At 45.7% G+C, this 16,482-nt stretch overlaps 1 protein-coding gene across 1 annotated transcript in view; it reads right to left on the bottom strand.

The window, feature by feature from the left end:
- Nucleotides 1–13,646: 13,646 nt before the first annotated feature.
- Nucleotides 13,647–16,482, bottom strand: part of HPCAL1 (hippocalcin like 1) — a 64,325-nt gene continuing 61,489 nt past the window's right edge. The window contains exon 5 of the mRNA XM_066179921.1: nt 13,647–14,872. Within this exon, the coding sequence (XP_066036018.1) occupies nt 14,775–14,872 (98 nt within the window). The 3' untranslated portion in view covers nt 13,647–14,774. The remainder of the gene's footprint in view (nt 14,873–16,482) is intronic.

Here is a 16,482-nt window from a genome sequence, read left to right as displayed (position 1 = left end):
GTGAGAAAGGGCAACTGTAGCAGCACAGTACAAAGAATTCCCAAAATACTTCACAGGTATTATTTAACTTACCCTGAGACAGCAGTTCCCTACCATGTGAGAACAGGATTTGGACATTCAGTTGGCTTAAGCATCACCTTTTACATTTGGCTACTAAGCTCACTAGCTGGAAAAAAGAAGATACTGGCGATCTTGAAAAGCACAGGATTTGCAGTGCTTGGAACAGGATAACATGGATGCAGTTTTCAGTAGGAACAGAAGTGCTGCTGCCCTTACTCTAACAAGAAAATAATCTATTGCTTGTTAAATTAAAAAAAAAAAATCCTGCTTAAGAACTCCATTTACTCATCAGTAGTTCATCAGTAGCAACAGCATTTCACTGAAACAGCTCAATAAATATTTCTCAGCAGTGGTTGTCCCACTTTTCTGCAGTCAAAGCATGCACTAAACAATTAAAGCATCTGATTGAAGTGAAAAGCAAAAGAAAATCCAACTTGCCAGAGACTGCTGATCCAGGGGAGGGAGATTTCTCCTGCCCCCCACTGGAATGGCTCCCAAACTCCTCACAAGTCAGGTACTATGGGACTCACCTTCTTCTGTCATCTGGGTTTCATTTCCCGGTGGGTTATTTGGGCAGCCTGGTCTAGTGGAAAGGTGTCCCTTCCACGGGCAGGGTGTGGGAACTAGTTGGTCTTTAAGGGTCCCTTCCAACCTAAGCCATTTTCTGTGATTGATTCTATGATTATACCTGACCACGAGCAAAGCAGGGAGATGTTCCTCTGGCTGGAGCCGAGGGAGATCCTCCCAGACATAAGGATATGGTGACTAATTAGCCAAGCAAAAGCCCACAAGATGGAGCTCAGCTCAAAAAAAATGCATCCAAGAAACTGTCGGTGAGAGCCAGGGAAGGAGGAGGAAAGGAGTGAAATGGAAAGCTTTCAAATGAATCCCACACTCCCGATGTTAGACCACAGCATGAGTGAGATGTTATCAGAGTGAACAAATGCAAATAAGAAAGTACAGGGGAAAGGTATGTACAAAGTAATAATTAACCTATTGCACAGCTCAAAAAAAAAAAAACCAAAACAAACAAAAAAACACCAAAAAAACCCCCAAAACAACAAAACCAAACCAAAACCAAACCAAAACCAACCAAAGCTCTCATCCCATCTATTCAGAGATGAGGAACAAAGGATGTGAGGGTTTTAATACATAGAAAACTTCAAAAAGAGCTGGGGTTTCTTTAATTATTTATTAATGCTGTTACCTCAAATGTCCTGTCAGTTTCCAGTTTCCTGCTTGGTGCCCAGTCTGAGGCTTGGTTCATTCAGTAGCTATTTCTGTGATGTTGTTTATTCTTCTCTCTTCCTGGGGTTAATTTAGGTTTGCTGTTGTAATAGTTTTTGGGGTGTTTTTTTGACTAAGTGCATGGAACTGATTTATGCTGCCTTCTGTAGAGCAGCTTTGCAGGATTGCTGATCTAGTATCAAGTGCCAGTGGACACAAGCTGAAACCTGGAAGTCAGGCTGGATGCAAGGAGAAATTTGATTCATGGGGCCAACCAGGACTATTGGTGTTGGCCAGGCTCCATCTCTGGAGACTTTTGAGACCTGACAGATCAAGTTTTTGAGGAGCCCACAGCTGATCTTGCAATTGATCCTGCTTGGAGCAGGAGCCTCAGCTAGAGACCTCCTGAAGTCCCTTCCAATCCCGGTGTGCTTGTCATCACCCTGCTCCCCTGTGGGTCTGGCAGGTCCATAGGGATGAGCCCTGCAGCACAGTTCCCTCAATTCAACAATGGGGTTTGCCAACACTACCGGCTCCTTGGCTGCCTGCCCCTCTATGGGGCTCTGCTTGGTGAGGGCTTGTGCTCCAGTGCTAAAATGGATCTAAACTGAGCAGCAGCCTGAGCTGCTGAAGAGAAAGGACCCACTCCAGCCTCAAAATAAATGAAAAAGTAGCAGGGAAGAACTTGTAATGGACGTTAAACCAAAGGCACAGTGTCACTGTTGGAACAAAGGGAAGAGTCTTATCCTGCTCCATAGCATGAAGAAGATTTCTCACCCAGGAGCCCTGATCCTTATAGGGTGGCCTCTCACCTTCCTAAAGCAGTTTTCCTGTGTCCCCAGCTGAATGTGCTGGTTGCTGTCAGCTTGTCCTGGGAGAGCTACAGACACTGGAGGGAGTAAACGGCTTCAAAAGCTGAGAGCCATTCCCAGCCTCAGGTTTAGGCCACTGATGGTGTCCTTAGGACAGGTAGTGGGGGAGCAGCTGGATCCAATAACCGTGCCAGCACTAGGGCATGGGGCGGGTCCTCGCCCAGGTGCATCTCAGGGAGGAAGGACGCGGTGCACAGAGCCTGTGGGGAGCAGGGCAGAGCGACCGGCCCGGCCCTGCAGCCGCTACGGCTTCACTCTTGGAAAGGGTGGGCTAAACCAAGAGACCTTAAAAGATACCTTCTCTTGGTGGGTCAGAAGAGGAAAGCTGCAGAAAAGCAGTAATGTGGGCAGAACACAGCCGAAGGAGATGGCGTGGGTGAGGGCTGAGCGGCATCATGGCTAGATGGCAGCAGCAGCCCGCGCTATCCATCCCAAAACCGGCTGCTGCCACCTGCCCCTCAGCAGCGCACGGCCTTCGGCTCCGGCACTTTCCCAAGGCTGTGGTTACTGCCCGCACACTACATTTTTGGGAGAAGAGAGGAATTTTCTTTTTTACCAGCATATAAATTGGCTGGCACTGAGGCAAGCTGAGAGGCAAACAGGGCTTGCAGGAAAAACGTAAGTCCTTAAATCTTCGGCTTTTGAGCTTGAGGAAAGATGGAGGGGAGGGAAGAGGTCACAGCAAGGAGTCCCAGTACGCCCTACCCAGGGTGCATTCCTCCAAGTGGGTTGCCAGCAGCTCCCAGCGTTCTTCTGCCCAATGCCACCAAGTCCAGGGGTTTGTGGGACACAACAGAGACTCCCTGTAGTGTCCACAGCTGATGAAAGATAAGGCCAGGCTGGTTGAGTGAGGGTTCCCTAAAAACCTCTGCAGGAGATGAGTCCAGCTGTGCCCATCTTCCTGCACTCCTGACCAGACAAGTATCCCATGGCTCAAGGAAGGCTGGAGACAGATGTCTTACAGTGCCTATTGCATGTGGGAGGTGGAGGTCACCCCTTACCCAGGGCTGGACAGCTTAATCTGGGTGTGCCCTTGGATGCATCCCAAGACATGCCCTGGGAGAGGCCCTGAGTTCCTCCCACTGCTGTTGTATGCTGCAGAAAACCACCCTGCTTGGGCTGAGGATACCAGAGCACATCTCTGCTGCCCTGGCTTATTGATACTGTCTCCAGCAAAGCACAGGGACACTCTGCAACCGTCCTCTGACATCCCCTGTTCTTCCTGAGAGCCTGTGCACTGGCAGAAACAAGGGAAAGAAAAAGTGAAAAGAGAAAAAAAAAAAAGCTACCCTGGTCATTATCTATTACTATGAGTGTAAAGTGCTGAATTGCTGGTACCTAATGAGTTTTTTCTGTCCTGAGCAATACCACACTGTAAAGTACAATTTATCTTCGGGAGAAATGGGTGCAGCTGAGCCGGTACCAGACTTAGGACAAAAGAGTATTGACGTCACCCTCAGGAGTCCAGCAGCAGATGTTTAACATTGTCTCCAGCCTCAGGCCTAAGGTACAAGCCTGGTACACAAATTACCAAGGCAGATTTGCTGGCCTGCATTAGCTGCAGGGTCAAGAGGGGCTCATCAAAATGTTCCCTGCCTGCATTAGGCAGCTGGGAAGCCTCTTGCCACTGCTCTGCATGGGCATGGCTGACACTGTACGTGATTTAGCCAGGTACCAGCTGCCACGTAGAGAGTTTAAATTGTCAAGCAAAGAGCTAAGGGCACAGAAACACAGGCATGCAAGCTGCACAGGGGGGACATGCTGTGCCAGAGCAGGGGTGGCGTGTCCTAGAGGCCAGCGTAACCCCATATGATGAGTGCGATGCCCAGGGAACCATTTTACCCAGGTCAGTAACATCCTAAACTGTAAGGGTCTCCAAAAGCTTCTTCTTCTTGTAAGGTGAGCATTGAGCTGATATTTTCACACCTCTACCCTAAGTGATCCCTATACCATTTAAATTTTGACCTCAAAGTATATGAATGGTTAGAACTACTGTTTTTTAGACGTCTGTTTTTCTTTTAGTTAATATTAGATAACTAAGCTTTAGTTAATGGGTAGTAGCTTTGCTGCCTCAAAATCATTATGGAGAAAAACTTGTGTAATATTTTGCCTAAACTCTAACAATCCTAAACAATCCTGTATCACCAGTAAATTTCTTTATAGTTATCTATCCATCCATCCTTCCCTTTTCAGACCATGTAAGAATGTGTTACCTCTTCATTCCTGCAGAGATCACAGATTTATCAGGCAAAACTTCCATTTGTAGGAGTTCATTTTATCTCTTCACTTTATACATCACGTTTATCCTAGCATCTTCAATGCCTGTACTTTTCTATAGTTTCTACTGATTTTTTCTCTTCCAGATGTGAGGCTTACTGATTTGGAGTTCCTTAGACCATGCCTTGGAGTGATTAAAAAAAAACCCAGCTAATAATCTGGTATCATGTTTGCTGGAGGCTGATTTCAGAAAGAGGTTACACTCTCATCCTTCTGTTCTTTGCGTGCACTCAGGTGGCTACCATCTGATCCAAGCAATTTCTTTCTGCTCATTTTAGCAGGCTGCTGGAAAGCCTTTCCTGTGGCATTTCAGGTGGCAGCAGCTCCTCAGCCTGGGTCTGTGTCACCCATAGCAGTGGTTGAAACTTCGGTTAAGGAAAAGAAATTAAATAACTTGGCTTCTCACCGCCATGCTGGTGGCCTAAGGATTCAAATATCATTATTCTGGGATGAAAAAAAAAAAAAATTTTGCTACTTTAAGACACATGGATAAAGGTAAAAACCTGCCTGGGTCAAATACATTCACTTTAGCTCCTCTCACCTCTATGAAACCCCAGTTTACCCAGGTACTCACTGCACAACTCCATCCTCTCTTCCAGGACACAACAGGGCATGTCTTTGGGCTCCAACTCATTGCTAATCACTAATTAGTTATCCAAGATAACCAGCCAGCTTGGTAAGGCTGTGATCCATTCTCTGAAGTACCACTAATCCTCTCAATCCCATGGGGAGAGCAAGTGAACTTCGAGCTTTGTTTCCAGAGGCAAGCCCACCACGCCAACCCCTGCAGCTGGGTCTTAACACCTCCCAACATCACTTTTTTTTTTCATATTTGAAATAATTTCTCCCTATTTTTAAGGAAAAGGCATGACCTGGAGGCAAGCTGGAGGGTAAATCTCATTGCTGTTCAATGCTGTTCAATGAATGGGTGGCTGCATACCATCAGTGCAACACACTCCCTCACCTTTCAGGGCTTGATTAAGCACTGAAATCTCTGACTTCCTGAGGATGCTGGGCCATCCAGAAAAATCTACCCACTGTGCCCATGAGCCTCTCGTGCAGGTGAAGAGAGGATGCAGGCAGGGATGACTACAGTGCTCCAGTAGCACCCCCCTACAGCACTCAGAAGCTCTTTCTTTCTGTATCGTTGTTGTGCACAACATGAGAATGTGCCATTTCTCCTGCTTGTGCCCTTTTCCTTCATACACCCACAGCAGAGAAACCAACAGATCCAAGCTTGGCAGTCACTTCTCAAAAACCCACTCCAAATTGAACCAATTTCTTAGAAGCATGTTTCTCTTATTTAAGTGGCTAATTTGTTCTTATTGCCACAAGGTGAGGAAATGACTAGTGATTGAAGGGTGATTTAAATCACATTACTGAGGAAGGAATCCAACTTCAGCAGTCTAGCTTCAGAAAAAAACTTTAAGACAGAGCTGTGCTGCTGACGGAGGTGAAAATTTTGAACCGATTCAGACTTCAGGACAGAGGTGGGAATTGCTCATTCTAGGGAAGAACAAGGCAACCCCAGAGGCAGGATATTTAGCTTTATCCTTAGGAAAGTACTTGTGAGTACAAAGCAGCACAGTAAGGAACCCCACTGTCAGTGCCATCAGCTTCAAGCGCTGCTGGTGGCATCAGCTGATGGACATTTTCAAGAAAGTCCCCTTGCCACTGGTGCCTGCTCCCTGCCCACAAGTTCAGCTGCAGGTGTCTTGTTGGGTCTTGTGGGACACCCAAAGCAAGCAAGCATGGGCTGCTGGGGGAGTTACCATAAATTGGTGCTGGCTCAAGCATGAAAAGGAAGTTTAAAAACACATGCCACATAAGAGCACTGAAACTTGTAGCTGCGTGGAAGAAGCCTAACAAAGGCAGCTGGCACAGAAGGAACTAAAATTAGAAAAGTGATGGTGTAAATGCAAGAAACACCACAAACCTTGCTGGTTGATGGTAGAATCACAGAATATCCTGAGTTGGAAGGGACCCACAAGGATCCTCTAGTCCAACTCCTGGCCTTGCACAGGACCATTCCCAAGACTCACACCATGTGCTTGACAGTGTTGTCCAAACGCTTCTTGAACTGTCAGGCTTGGTGCTGTGAGCTTTGTTTTGAGAATCAGCAACCAGAATATGAAAATTCATCATAATTGTCCTTCACAGTCCTCTTTGTCCCTTTCCTTGTATCCTAGGTGATGCCAAATTCCAGCAAAAAAATGCAGCGGAGTGCAAAGCGCAAGGGCCTTGAGAGTAACTTTGCCAGACAATTGCTAGAATGGAGAAGAGAAAGAGAAGCCTTGGGTTCCTTCCACTGCCTTGGTTGCCAGATCATCCCATGAATGGCTGCACTCATGCTGCTGGACAGGGATGTATAGTTGCTTTCAAGCATCCTGCCCAGTGTGGATGCTGGGAACTGTGCAGAGAAGGTGAACATGGAGGGCTGCAAAGTCACCCAAAATAGAAAGTGGGGTTTCAAACAAGTTGCTCTACTTGAAAAGAAAGAAAAAAAAAATTAAAACTCCTGGCTTCTTTTTTGTGTTGCCATAGCAACTGAGATGGCCTTGGCCTCTACTGTATGGAGAGCATCATCTGGATACCATGTGGTGAGCACAGGATGGGCCACATGGAGGTGCAGCCAGGGTGGCCAGCATCCCCCTCACAGGCACCCCAGAAAAGCATCACACTCAAAGGAAAAAAAGGGAAAATACTTTTTTCTTGCCTTTTGTTGTTGTTGTTGTTGTTGTTGTTGCTGTTTTTTCCACACTGTTTCTAGCTGGCAGTTGTTAAAGGTCTGAGCAGACTTGGAGTTGGTGTGTTTCATCAAGTGAACAGTACTGAAGGTTTCGCCAATGTGGCCCGTTATGCCTTGGCCCATGATGCCAAAAGACATTGGGATCCTCATGGGACAGCTGGAGTCCCACAGGGGGCTGCTTGAGGAGCCCTGCTAAATGCTGCAGCTGTCAGCAGGTCCCACAGAGGACTGGTGGTGACATGCCTGAAGCACTAGCAGCTCAATGAGAAGTGAATATGGAATTCCCTGCCAACTAATTCAGAAGGGTTCAACAGCTGCTTTTAAAGCTGACTTAAGCCACTCCTGCTTAAAAGTGGAGTTCTTCTTTTACACACAATTAACTTTATCCTCTAAGGTTACCGAGGTGGGGCATAGCAAGGCTATGAAAGCCAGTTTCCCCAAAGATCACATTTCTCCAGAGTGGTCAGGGTGTCTGGCAGCAGCAGCTCCCTCGGGCATTACTGCACACAACGCCGGTGAGATGGAGGATGGTGCAGTGTGGGGTAAACCCTGGCACCTGAAAGCCATTTAAAGCACCAGCACTGTCCACAGCATGCAGGCAGCCCTGCTCCTTGGTGTCACCACACATGTGCACTGGCACTGTCTGTGTCCTTTAGCAGGCATCAAACCTGCTTATCATGAGCCTCACATGTATTAATAATTCATAAGGAAAGCAGCAAAGGAATAACCATGTCTGTGCAACACTAACATCTAAATTATCTGAGTTTATTTTATTTTCTCCAAGGAAAGTGTCTGTAATGTTTCTGTTTTGTTCCTGGTCATTAATGGCATATTAAGGCACAGTCGGTGCACTCACCTTTTCCCTGAGGAACAAGCTGCCAGCACTGTGCCTGCTGCCCGTGGCATCTGCTCAGCAGTGGAATTTGCCCTGAAAAAGGTCCAGGAAAATATTAAAGAAAATAATAAAGAGGAAAAACACATGTGTTCAGTCATTGCTGCAGCACCAGGAGCGGGGTGTTTGCTCACACCAGTTGGGTCTGGTGGCAGGAGGGGTCTCTTCTCCCACCCCCGCTTCGCAACTGAACCTTTGCACCAGAGCAGGGAGGCCAAAGCTCCCCCATAGCAATCCAGAGGGAGCTGGAGATGGGAAGCCTGCTGCTCTTATGAGCTGCAACTAATGAGGGCTCAGTGTCCCCAAGAGGATGACGCTCCCAGCTCCACGCTGTGATGCTCAGCACATGGCATTTCCCCTGGCTGCTCCCAAAACACTTTAAAAACCATTCACAAAGACATCTTGCTCCCAAACAACCCAAATGGAAGACAAATTCCAGCTTCAGGCAGAGGATTATCTGTACCAGCTCTGTTTCTCCCTAACCCAGTTCTGTTTCTCCGTAAGAGGGGATGGGCCAATGTCCTAGTGACTTAGCTGGCTCTCTCCTCTGAGCCTGGGCATCTTCAAACAAATCATCTTCAGTGTCTCTTCAAACAAGCCTGATTTCTCTTATTGCCCATTATTCATGTTCAGTTTAAGACCTGGGCAAGGAACACCCCAGCCCTGCTCCACAGATCTCCAGCACAGAGTCTCATGGCTACGTGCAGAAAGTGTGGGATGGGCTGTCCCTGCAGCCACCACCACGGTAAAGATGCAGTAGGAAAGTTCAAAGATGCAGTAGAACAGTTCTTAGAAGCAGGAACAAGGGTCCTACAGAGATGAAAGGGAGAGGCTGCCTGCCAGAGACCTTTGGAGTTCACGACTGCTGGTGCAGGCTCAGCACAGTACTGACTAAAACCCAAACCCCACATGGGAGGAACAAGATGTTTCTTCTTGCATGTACCCACAATGGAGACACCAGAGGGACGTAACAGTTTGCATCTTCCTCTCGTGCAAACAAGTCAAGGAAGGATTAGAGGTGCTTTAATACATAGAAGAAACACATGGCTGCTCTTGTGAGTCAGGAATGACTGAAGCAGAACCATGCACAGCCACAGCTCTGTCACAGAATTATGCAATCACTTAGGTTGAAAAAGACATGTAAGGTCATAGAGTCCACCACTAAACCACAGCCACATCTACACATATTTAAATACATCCAGGGATGATGACTCAATCACTTCCCTGGGCAGCCTGTTCCAATGCTTTATTACCTTTTCAGAGAAGAAATTTTCCTAATATTCCTAAGCCTCCCCTGGTGCAACTTGAGGCCATTTCCTCTCATCCTGTTACTTGTTAGTCATCCCCACCTGGCTACAACTTCCTTTCAGGTAGTTATAGAAAGCAATAAGGTCTCCTCTCAGGCTACTTTTCTCCACGTGTTGCTGAAGAAAATCTGGATTTAATCCTGTCTCAATATATACACACCCACCTTAGGCTTTAAGGATAGTACTTACTCGGAAACTAAAAAGCAAAATGCAAATAGCGACTGTAAAGGTGTCTGTGTCCTGACCTGGGAAAAACAATGGAAGTTTATGTTGTGTGTCACTTTGACACAATGGGACCCTTAGACAGGACGTGTCCCTGCTCCTGTTCTCTGCTGCAGTGCAACCCCATCCCCAGTGCTGGGAAGGAAAAGGCACTGCCAAGTGCTAGGGAAAAACAGGCTCCCTTGCTTACACCTCATTTCCTGCAGAATGTCCTGGGTGACACTGCAGAGGCAAATTTCAGCCAGCATGTAATTTGTCATATTTGCTGTAATATATCTGTGACCAACTTGGATTTTAGAGTGTGACCCACGTTCTGCACTAAGTTCCCACACTGCAGCATGGAACAGTTTATGCAAAGGAAAAATAAAGTTAAGGCAAAGGAAGCTGCCAAAGTGTTGGGCAAAAGAGTTGCATTGTTTTGAAAAGGTAAAAAATGCTGGGCTGGATGCCCTGCGAGCACAGCTGTGAGCTGGCAGTGCCCAGAGGTTTAGTGATGCAGCTCCCAGTGCCAGGTACAGGATAGAGAAGACACTAAAGATGTGTTAAAAGCTACAGTCCACAGGCAGGGAGGGTTTGAGGGAGCTGAGTATGACCCACCCAGGCCCCAGCAACACCAAACACCAAGGTGTGGGAATGTGCGTGGAGAGGAGAAAGGAGGGCATCCTGCTTCTCACCTTCATGTGAGAGACAATCCCCTCCAGTGACAGCCCAATCAATACAGATTTTGTTTGTGATAAATTGCTCCTCCATCAGGAAGAGCCAGCTAGCTCTTAAAATAACCCACCCAAGTGGTGGTCATGACCTTGCCCGTCTGTCCCCGAAGACACCAGGCAGCTGCCATGACAGCTCCTTGCCTCCTCCTGGCAGTGGTTTCTGACTCGTGTGACATGGCTGAAAGTCCAGGATTAACCTGATCCTCTGGTGATGCACTGGTTGCCCTTTAGTCACAGTGAACATGAGCGTGTTCAGAAGTGTGTCTGCATCCAAACCACCACACTGGGTACACGTGGGCAACAGGTAAGGTCTGCTTGCAGGCACACTGCTCCCAGTGATGCAGGCACATCTCCAAAGCTCCTACACAGAGAGATGCTCTGCTTTCCTCTCCCACCCTTTTCCTTCTTTTCAATAAAGCATCTCTCCTCCCAAAAGAGATAACAGCAATTATCAGGTTCATCAGCACAGTATCTGCCATGGTGCAGCACAGGGAGCTCAAAATGCCAGTCTGCCCACTGGACCATTAAAGTCAATGGCTGTTCCTAACCTTTAAATATGAATAGAGCCCTGCATAATGGATTGAGGACTATCCATGGAGACCATCTGCCCCGTGCTTGCGGAAATGTTCACGTTGTTCTTCACAGGAGTTTATTACTCAGAGGCTAATGCTAAAAATACATTGCAAAGGGCCTGATTTAAAAACAAAGGGCCAATTCAAACTTGGCAAGACTGAACCCAAGCACCTCTCTCAACCACGCTGGAGTTAGGCTGCAACCAGACAGACTTTATCTGAAAGGCAATGACATACTTCTGAATTAGCTTAACAAGACCCGCAATTCATACAGAAAAGCCTGAATTTATGTAGTAATTAGCCAGAGCTTTCAGAGTGTTAGATATCTCCATGGCAAGAAAATAATCACATAGGTTATTACAGTGAGGTAAAAATGGACACAGTGCTGAGATTTTTTTTGTGCTAAACTACTTTTGCTAAGTTTCACTCCATTTTTGACTAAAAATACAATTAACAAAAACATTTAAACCACTTAACAAGTTGAAGTTTTCTATTAATCACCTGGACTTCATTTTCCAAATGATTAACCCCTCTACACAATAGTTCCTCTATGAAAGACATTCCTGGGAGCCCAGCAAGCAGTAAAGCTCCCTTAACTTTTCATTGATTTCTCTATTGGTTTTGAACTCTGCCTGTATCAACATGGAAATTATCATCCTGGAAAAGGAGCCTGGAAATTGTTCTCCCCTCTGAGTCCTCGTTACCAGTCAGGAAAATGAGACATCCTCCAAGGAGCTGCTTAAGCACAGCCAAGATGATCAAAGTTATCCAGTAACTGTGGATGCACAACCTCAGCCTCTGAAGCAGGTCTGATTTTAAGAGAGCTGCTTGGCAGCAGCAGATAAAACCCTTTCCAGTACTTAGCTGGCCTTTTAATTAAAAGTTTCCCCATATCAGAAGCCACCTTTGAAAAGCTCAGCCTGGTTGGGCTTCCAAGCATCTCTCATTTTCCCCGGGATGCCATGCAGGTCCCAGGACCACCTTTCCTGGGCATCTTCCTTCACCTCTTCCCAAAAGGCAAGCTGGGACCATCTTACATAATTTGTGCCAGTCACAGTCTGGAATGAAATCATCTTGCCCTGAAAAGAAAAAAACCCTTAAAAGCTATTAAAACAGTGAGGGATAAGTGAAAAAGCCCCAAATCTGGAATTGGAAAGTTTAAAGAAGCAAAGGGAATGATGGAAGAAATTTGGTCCAATGAAGCAGGACACAATCCCAGTGTCTGCACAGGGCTCTGCAGGGGCTTGTCAGACCATGGCAGGCAGCAAACTCCATCATGGATACCTTGGCCCACTTCAGAGAAAAAATCGTAACATCAAAGAAATGGGAACTTCCTAAGCGCTAAAATTTAGATTCTTTCATTTTCTTTGTGCAAAAACACGGTCAAAATAAGCTTCTGTAAGGAGACGTCTTTTTGCCCAAATGAGAAGAGTTTGGGCTCTGTTAAACTACTTAAACTTGCTATTCCCTGGAGACAGCAAAGTAAACCAGAAGAAGTGAGATGCCAGGAAAAGGCAGTAATATTTCCACTTAGAGGAGCCAATGACTGATGACAGAAGAACTGCTGCATTTATGAATGCTACAGCAAAACAATTTTTACGTCTTTGGTACCCAAGATATCATGCAATGCTTGACTGAAGATATGCCTGACTCATTTTAAGAATGCACAAACAAGATTCAAATGTTGTGGTCCACCTCAGAGGTACCATTCCAGGACAAGGTCAAAGACATTTCTTCACACTCTCAACATGATTCAGAAATGATAAAGCCCATGGCGGCCAATTCACATCAAAGCAACTGCTTTTGGACCCAGCCCATGCAAGAAGAGTCATTAGTGTAAGAACATCTGCAGCGTATCTTACACCCCAGCATCTTCTGGCAGACAGACTGACAGCGGGAACACAAGCAGGCTGGAGACAGGCTATCAGTAACCATGGAGTCATATTTTTTTAATAGTTGGGCTTTTTTGCTGGGCTCACCCTGGGAAAGCAGGCAGGCTTCTGATTAACATCCCTATCAGGGTTGCCTCATCAGCAGGGTGTTGTGGTTGAAAGGACTTTAGTTTAATTGATCAAATTTGAATTTCCAGGGGGAAAAATGAACATACTCTTTTGCTTGGCAGCACTGATACGAGTTTGTCTTGTAGACCAAGTCTGACTAAATGCATTTCCACTTGGATATTGCAAACATTTCTCTCTCTTTCTTTTAATATTAAAGTATTATCACGTGACCACTACTAGAACATTCTACACAGCAAAAATCCCTTCATTACATGCTCAACATTAACTTCAGGCCAAATAATTTTTTGATACTTTATTTTGCAGAGAGGGCAGGCAGGCTTATGCAGCTACTTGCAGACCTCATGAATGTGGAGAAAACTGCTTCCCATGCTGCTAGTGTCAAAAGTTAGTCCAACAGCAAGTACCTGGTACCTGACAGGAGTTTTATTTTGTAAAGCTGTGGTCACGCAGCTGTGGGCCAGCAGCTTTTCCTTCATTGCCTTGAGATGCTCTGCATCCAGCAGAAATTCCTTCCTGCAATCTTTACCATGGATTCAGCTGGGATGCAGCTGGATCCCACAGGCACCAACACCACTGTGTTAACCCAGCCACAACAGCCAGCTCCCAAAATCCCCACGTACTTAAAAGGTAACATGTCTCAGGCAAGACTGGGAGACATGCACGGAGCCATTCTTGCCCTTCCCCAAATATCTTATGCTAGGAGCTTGGTGCATGGCTAAGACCAAAACAGGCAGTGACAAGAAAAGTAGTCTTTTATTTCAATTAATATTTCTTGGCATTAGGCAGATATTAAATAACACTGGAATGCACAAGACTATTAACATATTGACAGCAAAAGGGAGGAGGTGTAGCCAAGTCGAGAACAGCAGTGCCAGTCACGTCACCTCGGGGCACTCAAAAGCCATTTAACGCAGCAACCACCAGAAAGTAGGACTCCACTGAGAAATACAAAATGAGGATGAACTCCTTTCAGGTCTTTTGTTAATACAGTAATGCTGGAATGACTGACAGTAAAAATGAACAAATATTTGCATTCAGGAATTAAACAGAGTGAAATATCCACAAACTGCTAGTCATGCATTTCTTTTGGAACAGCAATTTGCTAATGCATAAATATCACAAAAAAACAATCTCCAAGATTTGAATAAATCACAGACGACTAGAAGAAACAAAGCTTGAATTCTATTTTATGCCTTAAATAGATGACCTAAATATTTAAAATTTTACTTCACCATATATATATAATTTATATATATATTAAAAGAAAGTAAAGACCATTAGATAAGTGCAAGCAATTTTCCTCAAAAAGAAAATTGGAACCATGCCCAGGAAAGCTGCTTTTTTTTTTTTCTTTTTTTTCTTTTTCTTTTTTTTTTTTTTTTTTTTTTACTTTCTACTCCATTCAGTCCACTTGTTTTTTCTTTTTTTTTTTTTTTTTTCAACATAGTAATTTCTGAAGCAAAATAAATTATCTACCATCTGCTATTTTGGGTAAAAGTCCTACCTAGCATCTTCTCGGGAACTATGGGAACATCACCTTTCTCACGGACTAAGTGAAGTGGTATCTCACCAGCCATTGAACTCTCTTTGTAGCTGCATGTAAACAAACCTTTCGATTAATGTTTAAAATGTGCAGAGTGAATCGTAACATTACAGGGAAGCAGAAACGGAGCTGCCGCAGGAGAACTGCACTGGTGTTAGTGGGGGGAGCGAGGGCTGGTTCGCTCGGACACACACACACACACGATCTGGCAACGGGATCTTATCCGCGGAGTGTGGAGGGATGGTTGAGAAGGCATCCGTTTGCGAGCAAAGCTTGAAGGACACAAGCTGAGATTCTCTGAGCACACTGTCCGCTTTTATCAGAATTGACTCGCGCTACTGGGGTCGCACTGTAACAACCGCACGATGGAGGGATCGCTCTTGGCACCTTTGATGAACTCTTCCAGCGACAGTTTACCTGACAGGGAGGAAAACCAAAATGAAAATCATTTTTTAAAAGTCAGTTGTTCCTGCCACCACTGCTGTAGCGAAGAATCCCTCCTCACCGAGGCAACGTAACATCTTTTTAATCTATCGCAAAGGCATTGAGGGGAATTTAGTGCAATGCATAGAAGCTAAATCCTACTCAAGCCTTTAAGCCCAAATGCATTTTTCTTCTGCAAAACAATCCAGCATAATAATTGCTGTCTTTTTATTTAAAAAGACAGTCCCAAATCTAAAAACAACTTTTCTATTACCATTTGGCAGCTTTTTGCTCAGAACCAGACTATACGAATAACATAACACATGAACACAAGGTATGGTACCTGAACACATGTGTGCTTTGAAATGATGCTTGTATTACTACAACACTCTAAACCTAAATATTCCAAATACTCCCACTTTGTCCTCTTGTTTCTTGTGACACATAGCACTGAGCAGTCATGGCTTCTCTGGCACCAACATGGCTGGCCCAGGGTTTGAGCAACCTGATCTAGTTCAAGATGTCCCTGCTCATTGCAGGGGGGTTGGGCTAGATGACCTTCAAAGGCCCCTTCCAACCCAAATTATTCCATGATTCCATGACTCTGCAAGTCACTTGCTATGCCCTGCTGGGTGTACAGGAACATGATGGGTTTTGTTTTTCTTTTTTAACAAGCAAAGCCACCCCTGGGGTACACCTACTGCTATATATTGCTCCTGAGCACTTCTGGTTCGTACATCTTTAGTTTAGGCCAGAGGAACTGACTGGGATGGACCTTGTAACAGTCTGAGGGTCTGAAAACTGCTCTCTGAAGAAGCAACACCCCAGTGTCCCCTGGCTCCAAGAGTCCTGTGGAATGGCATAGCACAGCATGGTACAGCAAGGAGGAAATATTCCATCTGCTCTTTCAGACCTCATTGTGGGGTGACCCAGCCCTCTGGCAGGTAGCTAGCACCATGCTCCCTTGCTCTAGCACTCAGAACCACAATGTGGCAATATTAAAGAAAAATGAAATAGTTTTCCCTATGAAAGGGAGAAGACAAGCATTTGCTGCATCCCAGACATCATGTTTAGTGATCTCCCATTTAGCTCATGCATTCACCTACCCTGCCCTCACACAACACCCCAGGGCTATCCTTACCCACCCCAAACTGCTGTGCTCAAGACCCACACACATCTTGCACTTGGGAGGTGCCTGCTGTCACTTTTGGCCACAGGCACCCAAGGAGAGAGAGGCACCAGATCACTGTGCCAGTTTGCACCAGCCCCAGGATGCTAACAGCCTGTTGTGGGGATGGAAGAGGAATGACTCTAGTGGACAGCACCCAAAACAGGTTGGAGAGGGAGGAACTCCTCTCCTAAGTAACAAGCAATAGGGCAAGAGGAAATGGCCACAAGTTGCACCAAGGAAGGTTTAGATTGGATATTGGGAAAAATTTCTTCCCCAAAAGGGTTGTCAAGCATTGGATCAGACTGCTCAGGGCATTTAAAAGACATGTAGATGTGGCACTTTGGGACACTCCCAGTGACCAGTTCTATGATTCCATGAATGAGCAAGCCTTCCTCTTGTAGAAATTACAGGAGCTCAAAAACCTGTCGCACAC

The sequence above is a fragment of the Chamaea fasciata genome, unplaced genomic scaffold (assembly GCF_029207755.1).
Source record: "Chamaea fasciata isolate MVZ Bird 193981 ecotype frontalis unplaced genomic scaffold, bChaFas1.0.hap1 SCAF_3, whole genome shotgun sequence".
Classification (NCBI taxonomy): Eukaryota; Metazoa; Chordata; class Aves; order Passeriformes; family Sylviidae; genus Chamaea; species Chamaea fasciata.
The sequence above is the reverse complement of the archived record's forward strand: the minus strand, read 5'-3'. Positions and strand labels throughout refer to the sequence as shown.